The 15,604-nt window shown below is 47.3% G+C and overlaps 5 protein-coding genes across 5 annotated transcripts; 2 read left to right on the top strand and 3 right to left on the bottom strand.

The window, feature by feature from the left end:
• Positions 1-1,481: 1,481 nt before the first annotated feature.
• On the top strand, positions 1,482-3,303 carry TRUGW13939_09236 (uncharacterized protein; the record flags this gene model as incomplete). The annotated part of the gene is made up of 3 exons (XM_035492361.1): positions 1,482-1,591; positions 1,649-1,951; positions 2,016-3,303. 3 exons carry the CDS (start codon positions 1,482-1,484, stop codon positions 3,301-3,303), a joined length of 1,701 nt encoding a protein of 566 aa, XP_035348254.1.
• An 826-nt stretch (positions 3,304-4,129) lies between these two features.
• TRUGW13939_09237 (uncharacterized protein) lies at positions 4,130-5,209 on the top strand (the record flags this gene model as incomplete). Its single annotated transcript, XM_035492362.1, has 3 exons — positions 4,130-4,171; positions 4,233-4,327; positions 4,393-5,209. 3 exons carry the CDS (start codon positions 4,130-4,132, stop codon positions 5,207-5,209), a joined length of 954 nt encoding a protein of 317 aa, XP_035348255.1.
• A 538-nt stretch (positions 5,210-5,747) lies between these two features.
• On the bottom strand, positions 5,748-6,563 carry TRUGW13939_09238 (uncharacterized protein; the record flags this gene model as incomplete). The annotated part of the gene is made up of 1 exon (XM_035492363.1): positions 5,748-6,563. The coding sequence occupies one exon, from the start codon at positions 6,561-6,563 to the stop codon at positions 5,748-5,750; it is 816 nt and encodes a 271-aa protein (XP_035348256.1).
• A 781-nt stretch (positions 6,564-7,344) lies between these two features.
• TRUGW13939_09239 (uncharacterized protein) lies at positions 7,345-12,184 on the bottom strand (the record flags this gene model as incomplete). Its single annotated transcript, XM_035492364.1, has 14 exons — positions 7,345-7,371; positions 7,431-7,759; positions 7,814-7,856; positions 7,919-8,151; positions 8,206-8,297; positions 8,350-8,398; positions 8,451-8,544; positions 8,591-8,712; positions 8,761-9,253; positions 9,314-10,135; positions 10,200-10,378; positions 11,549-11,686; positions 11,743-11,967; positions 12,028-12,184. Coding segments are annotated over 14 exons (3,003 nt in total), but the record flags the coding sequence as incomplete, so codon positions are not given.
• An 849-nt stretch (positions 12,185-13,033) lies between these two features.
• On the bottom strand, positions 13,034-15,526 carry TRUGW13939_09240 (uncharacterized protein; the record flags this gene model as incomplete). The annotated part of the gene is made up of 4 exons (XM_035492365.1): positions 13,034-13,798; positions 13,851-14,361; positions 14,414-15,305; positions 15,472-15,526. The coding sequence occupies 4 exons, from the start codon at positions 15,524-15,526 to the stop codon at positions 13,034-13,036; spliced, it is 2,223 nt and encodes a 740-aa protein (XP_035348258.1).
• Between the last annotated feature and the right edge of the window lie 78 nt (positions 15,527-15,604).

Genomic DNA, 15,604 nt, shown 5'->3' on the forward strand with positions numbered 1-15,604 from the left:
GAATTAACCCACGCTGCCTGGTCAGCATGCTGTCTTCATCTTGAAACGCTAGTGAGTGCCGTGTCATTGGCGACCTAATGGTGATAGTACTCCACGCAGCAACAGCAAGAATGCGCAGAATGATGTATGCGATCTGATTACACTATCACATCCCGCGGAGGCGGTTGGAGCCAAGCCACTAACCTAAAACAGACAAGCGCAGGATAACTTTGTTGACGCTTCATGTCGCGCCAAGCAGATGGCGTCCACCCCATCGGTCTCTGCCGCCTGCCACCACTGCCACCACTCCAGTGTCGATGATCAAGCGCAAGATGCAAGCCTTCTCGCCGGCGCGGCGTCCTCCGCCCATTTCCATATGTGACTTGGCATCCTGCTGGGACATCCTCCCGGCCAATCTCGCTTGTCTGGAGCCGAGGGCCTGGCAAGTCATACGCCGCCGGATGCGGTCGACTGTCGCCTCACCCGATCCGGTTGTCGTTGCCCCTCTCTGTTTGCCTGTTTGCCTGCTCGTCGTTTGTCAATTCAAAGCCTGCAGTATCCAGGGATAGGATCTACTGGTCCAGACACGGATCGGCTCCATGGCGGCCATGGGTCTCCCACCCACCCAGCAGCGGCCCCATCTCACACAGGCCACATGGTCGATGGGTAGCTGAAAATGCAAACGCCCAGAATAGCCCCCTCTCTCGCCTAGGGGTTCGAGTGGATCGGTATGCAAAGCGCAAAACAAAACACAGAAAAAACAAAAAAAAAGTATGATCGCTAGCCAACAAGCTATGGCTTCGGCTAAAGATCCATCGAGTCTGTCCACCTAACCCGGTGAGGTCTCGTTACTTTGTTGATCCGCTAGAAACAAAGCGGCAGCATAGCATCACTGGGCCGTGACCCCATTCTTGCTGTGCGGGTCTCGCCCAGTCTATTATTATTATGAGGCTGCCATCCTGGTCGGTCTTTTTATTTCCCCTCCTTCTTCAAATCGACAACACTGCCCCTTCTTCAAAGCAGTCGCCAGCTGAATACACCTGAAGCCAAAGCTTTGATGACCTGGCTTAGTTTCTCAAAACGGAAACCATCTGAAAAAGGGCCCTGTTTGCGACTTATTTAACTCCCCTTCGAGAAGTAATCTTCTCGTATTCGTCAAACACGTGTTTGCCTGGACCCTTGCAGGCTGCCCCTCGACGTTATATTCAAGCAGAACGCTGCGCCTGCTGAGGAACCTTGTTCCAATCTGAATCCCCGTGGCATCATATTAAACAATCGTGCATGTCCATATAAGGTGTGAGTGCTGCGACAGAGGGGAAATACATAAGGAGATCTTCGGCCTCCCCACCCCGCCTTTTCCCAACTTTATATACAACTACCTCGCCCATCGCAACCGGACTCCAACAAGATACCAAACACCTACTCGACCTGACCGTCACCTTCTTCCTTCCACGGACCTTGTCTCTGTTTGTCTGTTGCATACCACCTGCCAAGAAGACAAGATGCCTGGTCCCGGAGGTGGTCCACCCCGCAGAAGCCACACCAAGTCGCGCAATGGTTGCAAAACCTGTAAGCGAAGGCATATTCGATGCGACGAGACTTTCCCTCAGTGGTATGTCATCCTTTTTTTCCGCACTGGAGGGTCCGTTCTTTACTAACCAAGGTTCAGTCGCAACTGCACCAAACACAATTGCCGGTGCGACTACATGGACACGCAGGCTGTCCGTGACGAGGCTCCCCGCAGTCCAGGTGTCCCTAATCTACTGATGACCCCTGAGATCGAGGCCGAAATCGAAAGCTGGCAGTTCAACGGCGTTCCTCCATTCCCCGAACTATCACAATGCCCTCGCAATGACTGGTATCGCTTCTCGAAGACCGACCTCCGACTCATCCACCACATTGCCGGTCTTTCAATTGATTTCCACCGTCGGGGTCTAAGTGAAACTACCGTTTGGGCTCCGAAAATGCCATCGTATGCGCCTTCCTACATCCTTTTTTCAGTGAGGTAGACTTAGCTAACATCTGACGAACACTAGTATTCTCGCAATCGCTGTTTCAAGTGACTTTGTCATGAGCGCCGTCCTTGCGTTCTCCGCCTCACACCTAGCCTACTTGACAGGTAGCAAAGAAACCGAAAATTTATCATATCGCCACCGAGGAGTGGCATTTAAAGGCTTGCAGAATGCAATCGGAACCTTTTCAAAGGCAAACTGCAACTCTATACTAGCCGCCTCTATCCTTTTATCATGGCAAGCCACTGACTGGGCGTCCCTCGCATCCTTGCAGAGGGGCATGTCATCGGTGCTTGATTCCATGCACCCATATTGGAAGGAGACGTCGGATATTGCACAATTTCTTGAGGGTCAAAGGGCTCTCCGCTCATTCAACATGAACCTCAACTCCACATATCTATCTGGCGCCACGCGATATCAAGGCGACGACCTCGAGCGCATCGATACATCCATCGCGGACCTACAAATAATCCAAAAACAAGTCCAACACATTCCCGAGTATTATGAAAGGATACACGAGCTTCTTACCTTTGTCAAGAAACTGCGCAACGACATGCCGATTCCGTCGCCTGAGAAAGCCTTTGAAAGACTTCAGCCTTTGCGCACCTGGTTATTCTGGCTACCGACAAAGATGCTGACAGGAGGGGAGAGAGACCTGGGCGCTTTGTCTATATTGGCCCAGTTTTATTCAACGGCACTGGCCCTCGAGCCCCTGTTCCCCGAGATTGAAGGCTCATATTTGGGCTGCATGGCGATAACACCAATTGAAAATATCGATGCAATCTTGTTGGCGCGCAAATCGTCAATTCCATATACTCCTGGTGCGCAGCTAGCCGCCACCCTGATGGAATTTCCACGCCACATTATGACCGACTACAAGAGCTGTATTCAATGGTCGCAGCCTGTGCAGCCAATGAATCACTTTGTAACGACACCTCCGAGCCCCTACCACCAATTTCACGACATATCCTATGAGACGACAGCACCATATACTCCATCCATCCATTCTCCGCCGACTTTTGCAATCCCAACTCCTCCTTTTCACGCCCAGCACATGTACGGTTCGCACCCTAACTTGTCAGCTGTTTATGTGAGCTCTCCACTATCCTCTGAAGGCGGGGACGAGTCTTTGTCAGATTATAGCCGACAAGGGGGGCTGGAGCACTCTCCGGCATTCTCTTCACCTTACAACGAGGAGCTGCATCATCAACTGCCTACCACTGACGCATCTGCAGCCTTGAATAATATTGGTCTTATTCATGAGTCGCCCATTATGCCAATAGGGGCAGTTGCTCCCGAGCTTTGGACGTGATGTTTCTATTTATGACTCTTCTTTTATCATTTCGGATTGTGGATTTAATTTCAAAAATAAATACATATGTATATATATATACCAATTTGCGGGAATTTCTAGTTTCGTGTTATTTATGGGGTTTGGAATTTGGGGTTACAAGTGTTTGGCGATGGGACTCAAGTTTGTTTTTAACCTAGAAGAGGTGACGATACCTGTTTTTTCTCAACTTATGCTTCGAGCAATGTAATTATTTGATATAAACATGAAACTTTGACTATGAGCTTTTCATCTTGACTTGATTTCTTTAAGACTTTCCATTAATTGCAGCTCAATATAGCAGATGGTTTTGAAATGACGTCAAAGCAGCCGATCATCATGTAACAGTGGTGCATGCATTGTTACGATGGACGCACGTGGGGTCTAGTTCATTTGCTGACCTTGGAAATTCTTACTCGTACTTAATCTTGAATCGTGATTTGCATGAGATAGCGTGAACCTGTCGATCTAGCCTAATGAAGGACTGTAGTATTATATTTCTATGATGAGTAGTATAGAGCTTGTTTGCAATGTTTGCCGAACACGAAGCTCAATATTGCCTATTTAGGTCTAGGCCGCGCGAGCTAAAAACGGCCCAAGACAGCGTCATCATCTTGTTGACAATTAATCTGCATCGCCATCTGTGGAGAAGTCGGAAGTCAGTTGACCTGCTGATGATATTACGTGCTTCGGGTGTTTATTTCGATAATTTCCCTCTCTTTTTTTGACGGCTTCTCACTAGCATTGCTACCTGGCGTCGGATTGATTACGCAGTACCTGCTGGACACAAGAACCCACACACAACAATATGGCCGACGGTGGAGGCTGGAGCACCATCGAGTCTGATGAAGTATGATTCTATCTACAAGAAAAATGTTGGCGCATGCTAACCAGACTTCTTTTTACAATAGGGCGTGTTCACATCTCTGATCGAGAACATCGGCGTCAAGGGCGTGCAGTTTGAGGAGCTCATATCACTCGATGCCGACACGATACGCTCGTTGGGGTTAGACTTTTTTCCCTTTTCCTCTTCCTTATCGACCAGCCCACTAAATAATGTGTTAACAATAGCCCCGTCTACGGCGTCATCTTCCTCTTCAAATGGATCGGCGGCCAGTCGCGCGACAGCTCAACGCCGGCCGATGGAACTTACGACCAACAAGCCGCCACAGACAACGGCCTCTTCTTCGCCGCGCAAACGATCCAGAACGCATGCGGTACACAGGCGATTCTCTCCGTCATCCTAAACCACGATTCACCGGCGTCGGGTACGCCAGTACCCATCGAGATCGGAAACGAGCTCTCCTCTTTCAAAGCCTTCACACAGGGGTTTCCCGCGGACTTGCTCGGCGAGGCACTGTCCAACTCGGAAGCCATCCGCACCGCACACAATGCCTTTGCGCGTGCAAGTCCCTTTGTCGACGAGACGCAGCGCACATCGCAGGATGAGGACGGCGATGTGTACCATTTCATTGCATACACGCCTGTGAATGGGAAACTGTATGAGCTTGACGGCCTCCAGCCTTTCCCAATCAGCCATGGGGACTGTGACAGCGACAATTTCCCGGAAAAAGTCATCGAAGTGCTACAGCGACGAATCGCGCGGTATCCCCCCGGCGAAGTACGCTTTAACCTGATGGCGGCTGTGCGCGACCTCAGACATCGGGCACAAGAGATTGGCGATATGGAGTTACTCGAGCGAGAGAATTCCAAGAGAAGAGCCTGGGCATGGGAGAATTCGCTGCGACGGTGCAATTTTGTCGGCTTTATTGGCGAGACGCTCAAGGGGGTTGTCGACCAAAAAGTGCAGCAGGGGAAGTACGATGAATGGGTTGAGACTGCGAAGAAGGAGACTCTACGGAGAGCAGAGGCGAGGAAGGGGCTTTGAAAAAAAGAGTATTATTATCTTCAAACAAAAGCAGATCATGACTGTACAATTCCTTTCCAGTATTTTGTGTGTGAAAGTTTGATATGATGATACCACGAGCATTGTTTTGACAATTGATATGTTTCTCAGATGATGAGCTGAAAGAGAGGTTCAGGAATTCGACGTAATATTTTCACTTTTCAACTGTATTAAAGAAACTTATGATCTAGCTAGAGTAGGGAGGGTGTGCAAGCGACTCAACTTGCAACTCGCGACTAAACTACGCAAGGATTTCTTATTAACTTTATCATGGAATAATTTTATAGAATCTTTTTTAAAAAAATTTCTATTATAAGTTATTTTAAATATTAACAACTTAATATTTTTTCTGACAACAATCAATAAAGAGTTTTTCCCAAGCATGGGAACCCTTTATACAACGAATGATCTCTCGTCCTTGGATTTCTAGCGAGCATGCAGTTGACCCATTTGGTCAATACTTTTGATTGACTGAAATTTCAAAATTGCATTTGTACTACTTCTCCTGCATAGGAAATAATCATGCTCTCGATGATATCTTTGCACTCAAGGGTTTCTTGGCAGCACCCAATGTTGCCTGATCCAACCTCCCCTCCGAATACTTCTCACAACAACGTGCAATATCTCGATGGACTTCCTCCATTGAATTGTATTTGCCATTCCAGCAACCAGAAATGACGGACCCAACGGCCAGGGTCTCCACGGGCGGGAATTTCTGCTGTGAGAACAATCCCTCAACAACCGTCACCAGCTTTCCCATTTCGAGAGTCCTTTCCAGCTCGCTGTAAGGGGCGTGCCCTGTTTCAATCTCGAAAAGCATTGACCCGAAAGCAAATATATCTGTGCAGATGCCGATTTCATTTCCAGGCTGAAAGCTACACCATTCATAGCAGACCAAGGGGTCTTCACCGTCGATACCGGAGCCAGCGAAGTCAATAAACTTGATGTGATTGGCATTATCCACGATGATGTTGTGACAGCCAACGTCTGCATGAATAATCCCTTTGCTATGGATATATGCAAGACCATCTGCGGCTTCCAGCGCCCATTGAAGTTTCATGGCCCAAGGAATGGGGGGAGAACTTTGGAGTATGGCCCGAAGACAAGTTCCACGTTCCAATAGGAGGCCGTCCTTAGTCACTTCACAAGATGCAATGCGTTCATGGTGTCCAAGCCGCTCATAAGCGCGAATTTCAATATCGTAAACTTGACGTTCGTAATCCCCTGTCAAAGGACGGGCTTTGATGACGGTATTTTCGTCAACAGCGTAGATTACCGAGACTGTACCGGCCGCAATGAAGGAATCGGCTCGGCTCAAGCTGGAAAAGGAATCCATTTGTAGGATAAAATTTGTAGGACATAAGACTGAGTTTTCGAGAGGGATCCAAGGAGAGAGAAAAGAGATATACATATGCCCACCAAAATAAGACCAAGGGATAGTTTTGGTCACGTGTCGCTATGAGGTATCACAACTTGCAAGTAGACCTCGCCAAGACGGGAGAACGGTGTTATGGAGGCGATCACTGCACATGGATTATGCCTATTTTTACAGTAATGGTGCCGATAGTGATATCACATCGGAGTCTCTGTTTGTCCGTGTAAGACAAGACATCTTACCATTACTGCCTACATGAATTCTATAATGGTTATGAGTTATCCTATATTATTCTTTTACCTCTAATATCCTTTAATTAAATCTTTCTGACTATTCTTTTAGTTGTTGCTGTGCCTTGCCTTTTTGTGGCTGATTGGTGTTAGTAAAGGTTACATGCTATCCTTAGTAGATCTCAATGTTTGGGGCACCGCATAGGCATCGAACTGTTCAATTTCCAATTGATATTGTACATATTCTCACATAGGGCCTTCATTTGGCGAACATTCTTCTCATGCCCTGCTCTATCACCGTAAATTCAGATGGAGATACCCATGGGCCGTGGCGACGCCGGCCTAGGCTAAACTACATCAGAATAGTAAAGTAGAAGAAAGAGAAGGAAAAGAATTATAGATGCAGTCAGTTCTATTATGTACTGTATTCAAATCGCATACATGTTCCAGTGTTGTTTGGCGTGTATGCCTCATATGTAGGAAGAATACCACCTCATAAAGAAATACGTACAATCCAACGACAAGGATGAAAGCCAAGACTAGAGACACTATATCACTTTCGTTAGCCGGACAAAGCTTTAGAAAGACATTAATGTACCAAACATTGAAATGGTCGACCTACCTGCCAGTAGTAACTGGTCTGATATGTGCACGTATACGGTGAAGCACAGAAAAAACTTCCCGTCCAGTTCAATCCTCCGCACTGTCCATAATGGTCCACAGCTGTAGGAGCTGCTAGAGCAAGAATATTCTCTGACGCATGCTCTGCCACGACTACTACATATGACGACGGGTTCGTGGTCGGCATTCCCGGGAAAATACTGGCATCAACAACAAAGAGATTGTCAGTGCCGTATACGAGGGTGTTAAGATCTACAACGGCAGACCCATTAAGACGGCCATCGTCGGTGCCGATTTTGCAAGTCCCTATTAAAAGTTGAGATTAGACTTGTGGTGGCTTTGCAGAGGAAACAATTATACCTAGCCAATGGTTCGAACGTCTGTTCGTGTATGACACCGTCATCTAATGTCAAACTTAGTAAGGATGCGATTCAATATGATCATAATATGATGCAGAAGACATACATCATTGACAAAATCGGTCACGGACTCATTAGCAGGTGGGTATGTCCAGGTGAGATTAGCCACGTTTTCCAGCGCACTTTGCAGATTGACAATGCCTTGAATGACCGCCTGGATATCATTTTCATCTTGTAAGTACGGTAGTGTCGACACAACTGTATTCAAACCAGCCGTAATTGTCATTCGGCCACGCGAAGTTGCTCCCCTGCCGAGGTACTGGCTCATGGTCATTGCATCTGAGGACTTTTATCAGCAGGTCTTATTGTCGATATTATAGAAAACCGACATACTACCGTCAGCGGTTCCATCCGACCCTTCAACGCGGGACGTCCATTGTAGTTGACGAACAATACCATCAGCGCCTTCAATCTCGTCCCAGAACCTGCATTTATGATTAACTCCACGTTAGATGAGAAATGCATGGTTAGACGTACATTGGTCCAATGTTCGGTGCCGCTTGCGTCAAGATACCAGTCCGGCTGTCTAAATGTTGTCAACGAGTCTATTATATTTCAAGAGCGACTATTTTACTTACTCAAGTAATTCGCGGCGTCAGTCTCGTTCGGATCGGTGTATGCCGCGTAGAAGTCATAAAATACCACATCTGGGTGGGTAATGACGGTATCGGTCTTCCCTCATTAGTGAATTTAAGAAGCAAATAGAACGAGTACCCACATTAACATGATCATCCAAATTATAACCCACGGGAAGATCAATCCATGAGGTGTTCGATATCATTGTTGGACCATCAGTCGACGATTGAACTATTTGCAACTGGTCCGTGGGTCCAATACCACCTATTATAGTCAGAAAAATCATAACTAAGAAAGACATGTCTTTCTTACTTCGCATAAGGATCTTCGCGGTGCCAAATGTTCCGGCTGATAGAATGACTCTTCCTGTGACCGAGGTCAAGTTCACGGTTCCTTCATAGCCCCCATCTAAGTATGCTTCCACCTCCACTCCCGTGACATGGCCTCCGGTTCTGGTCACTCTCTTGACAGTTGTGTTCATCCAGAGCTGAAAGTTGCTTCGAGCACTCGCAGTCTCTAGATATGTGGCCATTGGCCCACCACGTTCACCGTGGGAGAACATATACTCAGTATGTCCGTACGTGTGATTCTTCAGCTCAGGTTGATCATTGACGGTTATGGACTGCCAGCCTGAAGCTGCCAACCCGCTTGATATTATGTCGAACCCTTGTTGCAAGTATAACTGCCCGTCAGTCGAAGGGTGATCGGTTCCAGGTATACGAGAGAACACCCTATCCGTGGCACTCTGCATATCGGCGGACTGCCAACCAGTGGGGAAATTATAATCCCAATCCAGCGAATATGGCTAAACCGGGCTATGTGAGTTCCACTAGAAAAATTCACCTAAGATACTCTGTCCACTCACCTTCCACCAAAGTCCTGCATTAACCGCCGTTCCCCCGCCCAAGACACAACCTTCCATCTGATCCGTGTCCGTGCATGCGATGCCATCAGAGTCGTGCCAGATCTGATTGCAAAGACCAGGGACGTCAAAGCGTGTCAAATTTGTGCCATCCAGCCAGTCGGGTTTCATGGTACCACCCCAACGCCCAGAGGACGGCGGGCCCTTTTCGATAAGCAAAACACTCTTCCCACTCTCACTGAGTTTATCGGCGATTGGGATACCTCCTGCTCCACCACCAACCACAATATAGTCAAAAACAGAGCCGCTGGGTACTGGAACCGGTGTGGGTGTTGATGAACCGCCGCCACCTCCACAGTCTCCGGTCACAGTCTTCGTGGCAAGGGCAGCCCAGTCATCATAAGACGAATTAGCAGCATTACTGTCTAGAGTTGCAACCCAGATGTCCTGGGCGTCATGCTGCACTAATGAAACATTGTTCGGACAAGAGGGATTGGTGGGTGATGCAATTGCCTGGGCCCATGCAAGAACTAAATTGCCTTTGCTGGTAGATACAGCACCTGTCGTGCCGGTTTGATTCCACGAAAAACAGTTTTGGCACCGGAAGATCAAAGTATAGTCCGTATCGGTAATGGTTGACGAAATCTGGGTGAGCGTTGCATTGCCTGTGTACAGATCGGGCATCACATAACCACCAGCAAATCGGAAGGATGTTAAAATGGTCCCGTTGTACGGATAAGCCATCAACAGCAAGTTGTTGACCATCGAGCCTCCCAGAGAAATTCCGCACCATCCTGCAGATGTCGAATTGGTCGACGAGCATTGCTTGAGCCGATCAAAGTAAGTGACATTTTCAACCTTTTTCCTAGATGAGTTCAGAAACACTGACAAGATATCCAATGAATTCGGTTGCATCCGTTGTCAACGCGTCACTCGGAAGAGTGAGACCAAATGTCATGCCACCTTGCGTCGAGCTGGAGGGAACCGGCCAGGTATCGAAAGTGATCCCGGTCCCAGGGTCTTCGTAGACCGTTGCTGTGGAACTTTGGGCCAGACATAATTCAATGACTGGTGTTTATTTGTAAGGTCAGTAAATTGTCAAGATCATCTCGCAGCAGCTAGAGAAGGAGAGAAAGCTTATTTGTACGTGGTAATGCGGCAATAAGCGTCTGCACTAGATTATCGAAGATCATCATCTTGGCCAAGACTCTATGCATACTATGACATCGTTACGTTAAGGAGTAATTTCTTGGAAAGACAGGCTTACGGCCGGGGGTGAACAATGTAAATAACTAGTTTATTCCATACACTGCTACGGAAAATGCACCACACGAATCCGTCGGACCAATTTTAATGTTACGGCCTAATCAATTTAAAACCGGGCAGCTCAAGCCTCAAAATTATAGCGCGAATAATAACAGTACATCGTGACATTAAACAAACACTTTGAAAAACAGATCTACCAATTAACTAAATTGCGGAGCTAATTCCTGGAATAATTGCTTGCCGATAATTAGTGAAACAGCCCCGAGGCTACATAAAACAAAAAAAGGGACCGGGTGGTGCAGTTGGCAATGCAACCCTGAAGGTCTCTATTATAAAATAGAGATATGAGTATCTAGGGAGGATCTAGCAAGCTTTAAGACTAATTCACTGAGGGCTCTGGTGATCTAATGGTGCATGTGAGCCCGGCTGGGGTGCAAGGCTCCCCTCTTCTCATCTGAGAATATTTGAACAAATGTAACCCTGAGAAGGCCACTCATGTATAATAGATTGGGCCTCTAGCGAACATGTCTATCACAACCTTAGGCTGCATATGGACAATAAATATGATTACTAGTACTGCTACTGCTACAACATAAAACAAAAAGGCACGTGCGGTTTCTACTATTGCCGACATTCCGAATATGCGATGCCGCATAGATCCATAGTGTCGTGTTTCAAAAGATGAGGAATTCGGCTGGCACTTTTAGTAATCAATTTGTTTCCCCAGTTTTATACTGTTGAGCCAATGCTAAGTGCATATATCGGGGTCGAAAGTTAGACAGTCTAGACTTTCGAAATCTAACAGAAAATGAAAGGCCAAGTTCTTGTCACTTGAGGTTCTTATCAGCGTATGCCCGATGGCCATCTCAATACTGCCATGGTGGAACGGTAACTCTGATATATAATGGAAGGATATACTATCCCTTTGATGCATTTAGATGAAGTTAAACATCCAGTCCTATTAGCAGAGACAAGGGAAATGCAGTGTCTGATAATTGGTGCAATTCCTCCCAGTCGGCTCATCACTTCCCTCCTGCAACCACACTTCCCAATAATCGCTCGAGGATGACGACCCATTGCTTTGTAGGGAACAAGCCACAAAGTTTAACTCTGGTTATCACCTGTCAGTACATTGCCCTCATATAAAAAAAATGAAGAACACTCACGCCTTCCCCATTGGCTAGTCTCTATAGTCTCAACGGTATCTCCCTCTAAACCCCAGGCCGATGAGTTCGATGTCTGACCGAGCACAAGGGGCTTGTACGAAGATGTCGTGCTATTCAATGGAGCAATATTCACCCACGCAGACGTGTTGGCCGATTGCATGGTGCCATCTGAATAAATGGTATAATATTCGGCACCATCTTCGGGACCAAGGACAGGCTTGGTTGCTGATAAAGGTGTTAATTGGTTGTAAGTATTTGACATACAGAATAATTTAGGTTACTTACAGTCATTGGGATCCGTCTGCAGGTAGTAATGAACTATAGGGTCGCTGACGGATCGAATTTGTGAAGCATGGAATATTGGCGTCGCTGCCGGGGATGCTGGAGCCCCGAAAGCAATACCGCTTGACAGAAGTATCAACCCTAGGATTGGAAGCACCATGGTGGCTTTATTGGATTGCTCTAACGATGTCAAGAAAAGCAGGACGCTGTCGCGGTGCTGAGCTCTAATCAACAATTGTGGAAATGAATAAGCTCATATACTTGCCACTCTCTAGGTAGTGATTTTAAATAATATGTGATAGATATAGTGGCTTTGTATCATGTTTCATATTGATTCAAAATGAGTAAAATTTCATTTGCCCGTCTCTGGGCCTGCAATGTCAGGTTCAAGTGTCACATTAAATTTAAATTGAAATGCACCTATTCTCAGAGCCAATAGGAACGTATAATAAAAAATAAAATGAACCAAAGCTTACAAGAATGCTACCTCACTTAGTGTTGATAATCAATTATTATCTTTCATAGCTTTCGAGTATATGCGGAATATCGGGATTTGAAACAATCAATTGATAAACAAGGATAGGGATAAGAGCGACGATCCTCGATCATATAAAGCGTAACCCTTCGCCCTAGCACTAATTAAGTTAATGCCAACCGTTGTTAAGAAATCGTTTTAACAATGATAGAAAAGGCCTTGTCAGTTGTTTAGAGCATCGATGTCCTATAGTTTATAAAAATAAACTATAAAATTACGGATTTCTTTGACCCCTGGATTGTCAAGAGTAGGAAAAGTGATGTAAGTTCCCTATTTAGAACAAAAACTTACAGATATATGCAATTTCTGCAACATGTCACAGTAAGAAGATCACATACTGGATATCCGCCATGCAATGAAAATAGAAAAAGCCACAAGGGACAAAAATAAAGAAGCAATACAATAACTATCGCTATGCCACCACGAATCGTATACACATATGATAGAAATAAAAATAAAAAGAATGGAAAAATACTAATAATTCACAATCTTCGATTTGATCACTTCCAAAAGTTCCCCAGGAAGCTCATCCTCTCGAACTAGGCCCATAGCCAAGACATCGGCCCAGAAGAACAGAGCCCGGTCTTGGGAGTAGGCAAGATAGTCGAATTCGTCGCTTTCCTGGTTCTCTTGTGCGGCCTCGGTATGATTGTTGTTGTCGGTTTGGTTAATATCATGGTTATTATTGAGTAGTGTTGATGGGTGTTCTGGTTCCTCCATTGCTGGGATCTTGGCTTGTACGATACCCCAGGCAACCCATTGTGCCGAGTTGGCGACTCGCCATAGCCGAGTTTGCCGCATGAGATGCTGGATTTCGGTTTCGAAGGAGTCTTCATGATGCAAACGATCGGGCTCAGAGTATAAATTGGCCGTGGCGATGGCAGGTGCATCCAAAGAAAAAGCGGCTAGGCGGGGAGTACTAATGGACGCAGGGGCGATATCTGGAGTAACAAGTGGAGAATATCCAGGGCCAACTTGCGAGTGGTGGGAGATGTAAGCAGAGATAAACCGGTGCTGTTCTTCGGGGGTTGGATAGGCGCGTGTATTGCATGCCCACGACCTTTCCGCATCATGGTAATTGTAGCACCATTCGGTAAAGTGATTAGCAAACTCAAGGCCACGAGTGTTAGCTGACGAGTATTCAAAGTCGATGACAACGAGCTGTTTGTGCGAGTTGGCCGGCAGAAGCAAGGGCGATTCTTCCTCGGGTTCAAGGCGAAGGAGATTGCCGTACTGGGTCTAAAATCAAGTCAATAAAACCTCCTTTCTGATACACGGTGTAGTAGCTTACATCGTTGTGGGCAAACACGAGCTGCCGCTTGATCTCCTTCATGCCCCCCATGTGATCGGCAAGCCAGATCCGGTAGTTCTCAACAGCCTTTCGGAACGTTGCCCAGGGCACACCACACACGAATCCCCGTTGGCGCCAGGCTTCCGGCCGGCCTGTCTGGCCCGACAGGATCTCCCCATCGAGCCAGGAGATGACCTGCTCGCAGCGATCTACCCATTTGTCCCAGTTGCGAAACACAAATGGACCGGCCTGGCGTTCGTGTTCTAGCAGTTCAATCCCGTCATGAAGCTCTCTCATTCGCTTGGCTATTTGTCGTGAGGTTTCGGGGACTCGTAACTCTCTAGGAGTCAGTGGATGTGCGTTGAAATACTCTTCAAACCGCCCGTTATTGAATGTACCCAAAACACGCGGTCCAATGTTCTGTCGCCCTAGTCGACGTAGTATCTGTAGTTCCCCTTCGCGGTCAATCAGATGCTCTACCTGTGGACCATATATACGAAGAAGTAGTTTTCTGTATTTTGTCAGTTCACCGTAAAGACACTTGCGCATCTGGGCATGCTCACGGAGGTGGTCGATTCGGCATCAGCTTGTGAATCCTTTCTGAATTCTGGCGCGCGAGCTTCGGAGGCTTCACCACATAGACGGCGTTTGTCAGGGCACCGCTCAGACGAGTAACTTCAATATCACCACAGCTGTCCATACCAACTCTCCGCCACCCTTTTAGGCGAAGGGTATGGGCAAGGCGAAGAATCTCTGCTTTGAAGGTCAACCAGTGATTGGTTTCCTTTGACGCCCGAGTCTGCTGATCAGAACCGGACAGGAGGTTTTCTGACGAGGCTCCCCCGTTGTATGCCAACGTCTTCGTGTTATCTAGAATAGCATCGACGCTGGGAACGCCAGTCTCGTCATAATAGTCCGAATCAGACCCAGAGCCACGCCTAAGTCCTTTGGAGCGGCTATGGTGATGTCGTCTTGACGGGTGACGAGTGAGAGCGTTTCCCTGATCCTTTGAAGTCGTTGCATAATGATGTAGAATCTTCTCTAACTGGTCCAACGCCAGTCCCTTTTCCGGGCCAAAAGAATGCTGCTGCATTTCGTCCAGAGAGAAACTGCTGTCGCTTCTGGCGGCGCTAGTACCAGTATCAGCAGCAGTGCGCTTGCCCTGTTCCTGGCGCAACCAGTCTAAGACCTGGCTGAACAAGACTTGCTCGGACTTGCCAGTACTCTGGGTGTCCTCGTCGTCATCCTGAGAATCTAGACGCAGAGTGGAAATTTGACTGCGAAGAGAATAGACTGGCGACGGCTGCAATATCGGAGACCTGGCAGATATTCGCCTGGCAACGGGGGCTCTGTACTGCTTTGTGGTGGTGGCCTCCTTCGAAGTTGCTGCAGCTCCCTGGTCTCCGTTACTCTGAAGAGAGACTTGCGAAGCTGAGAGATCAGGTGTGCGATCCTCTAGACGGAGTTAGATATGTGACGTGTGACATGTGACAGAAGAACAGAGCCGCAGGCGCCAATCACTTTTAGCTACAGTGATACACAGGCTAAACACAGCGTATGCAGGGGAGCATTGCAGAAGAGAATAAATAAGAAGACAAAAATAGAAGAACAAATCACGTACCGGAATGGGTGGTGGTCTCGTGACCTCCGCGATCACCCTGGGCGGAAGGCGGCATCCTTTCTTCCTTCCTGTTCTGCGCTGCTGTCGTCGCCTCAACACGTTCTTTGCAGTGGCAAACGCTCCCAGCGAAGAC

This window comes from Talaromyces rugulosus, chromosome V, assembly GCF_013368755.1.
Source record: "Talaromyces rugulosus chromosome V, complete sequence".
NCBI classification, from domain to species: Eukaryota; Fungi; Ascomycota; class Eurotiomycetes; order Eurotiales; family Trichocomaceae; genus Talaromyces; species Talaromyces rugulosus.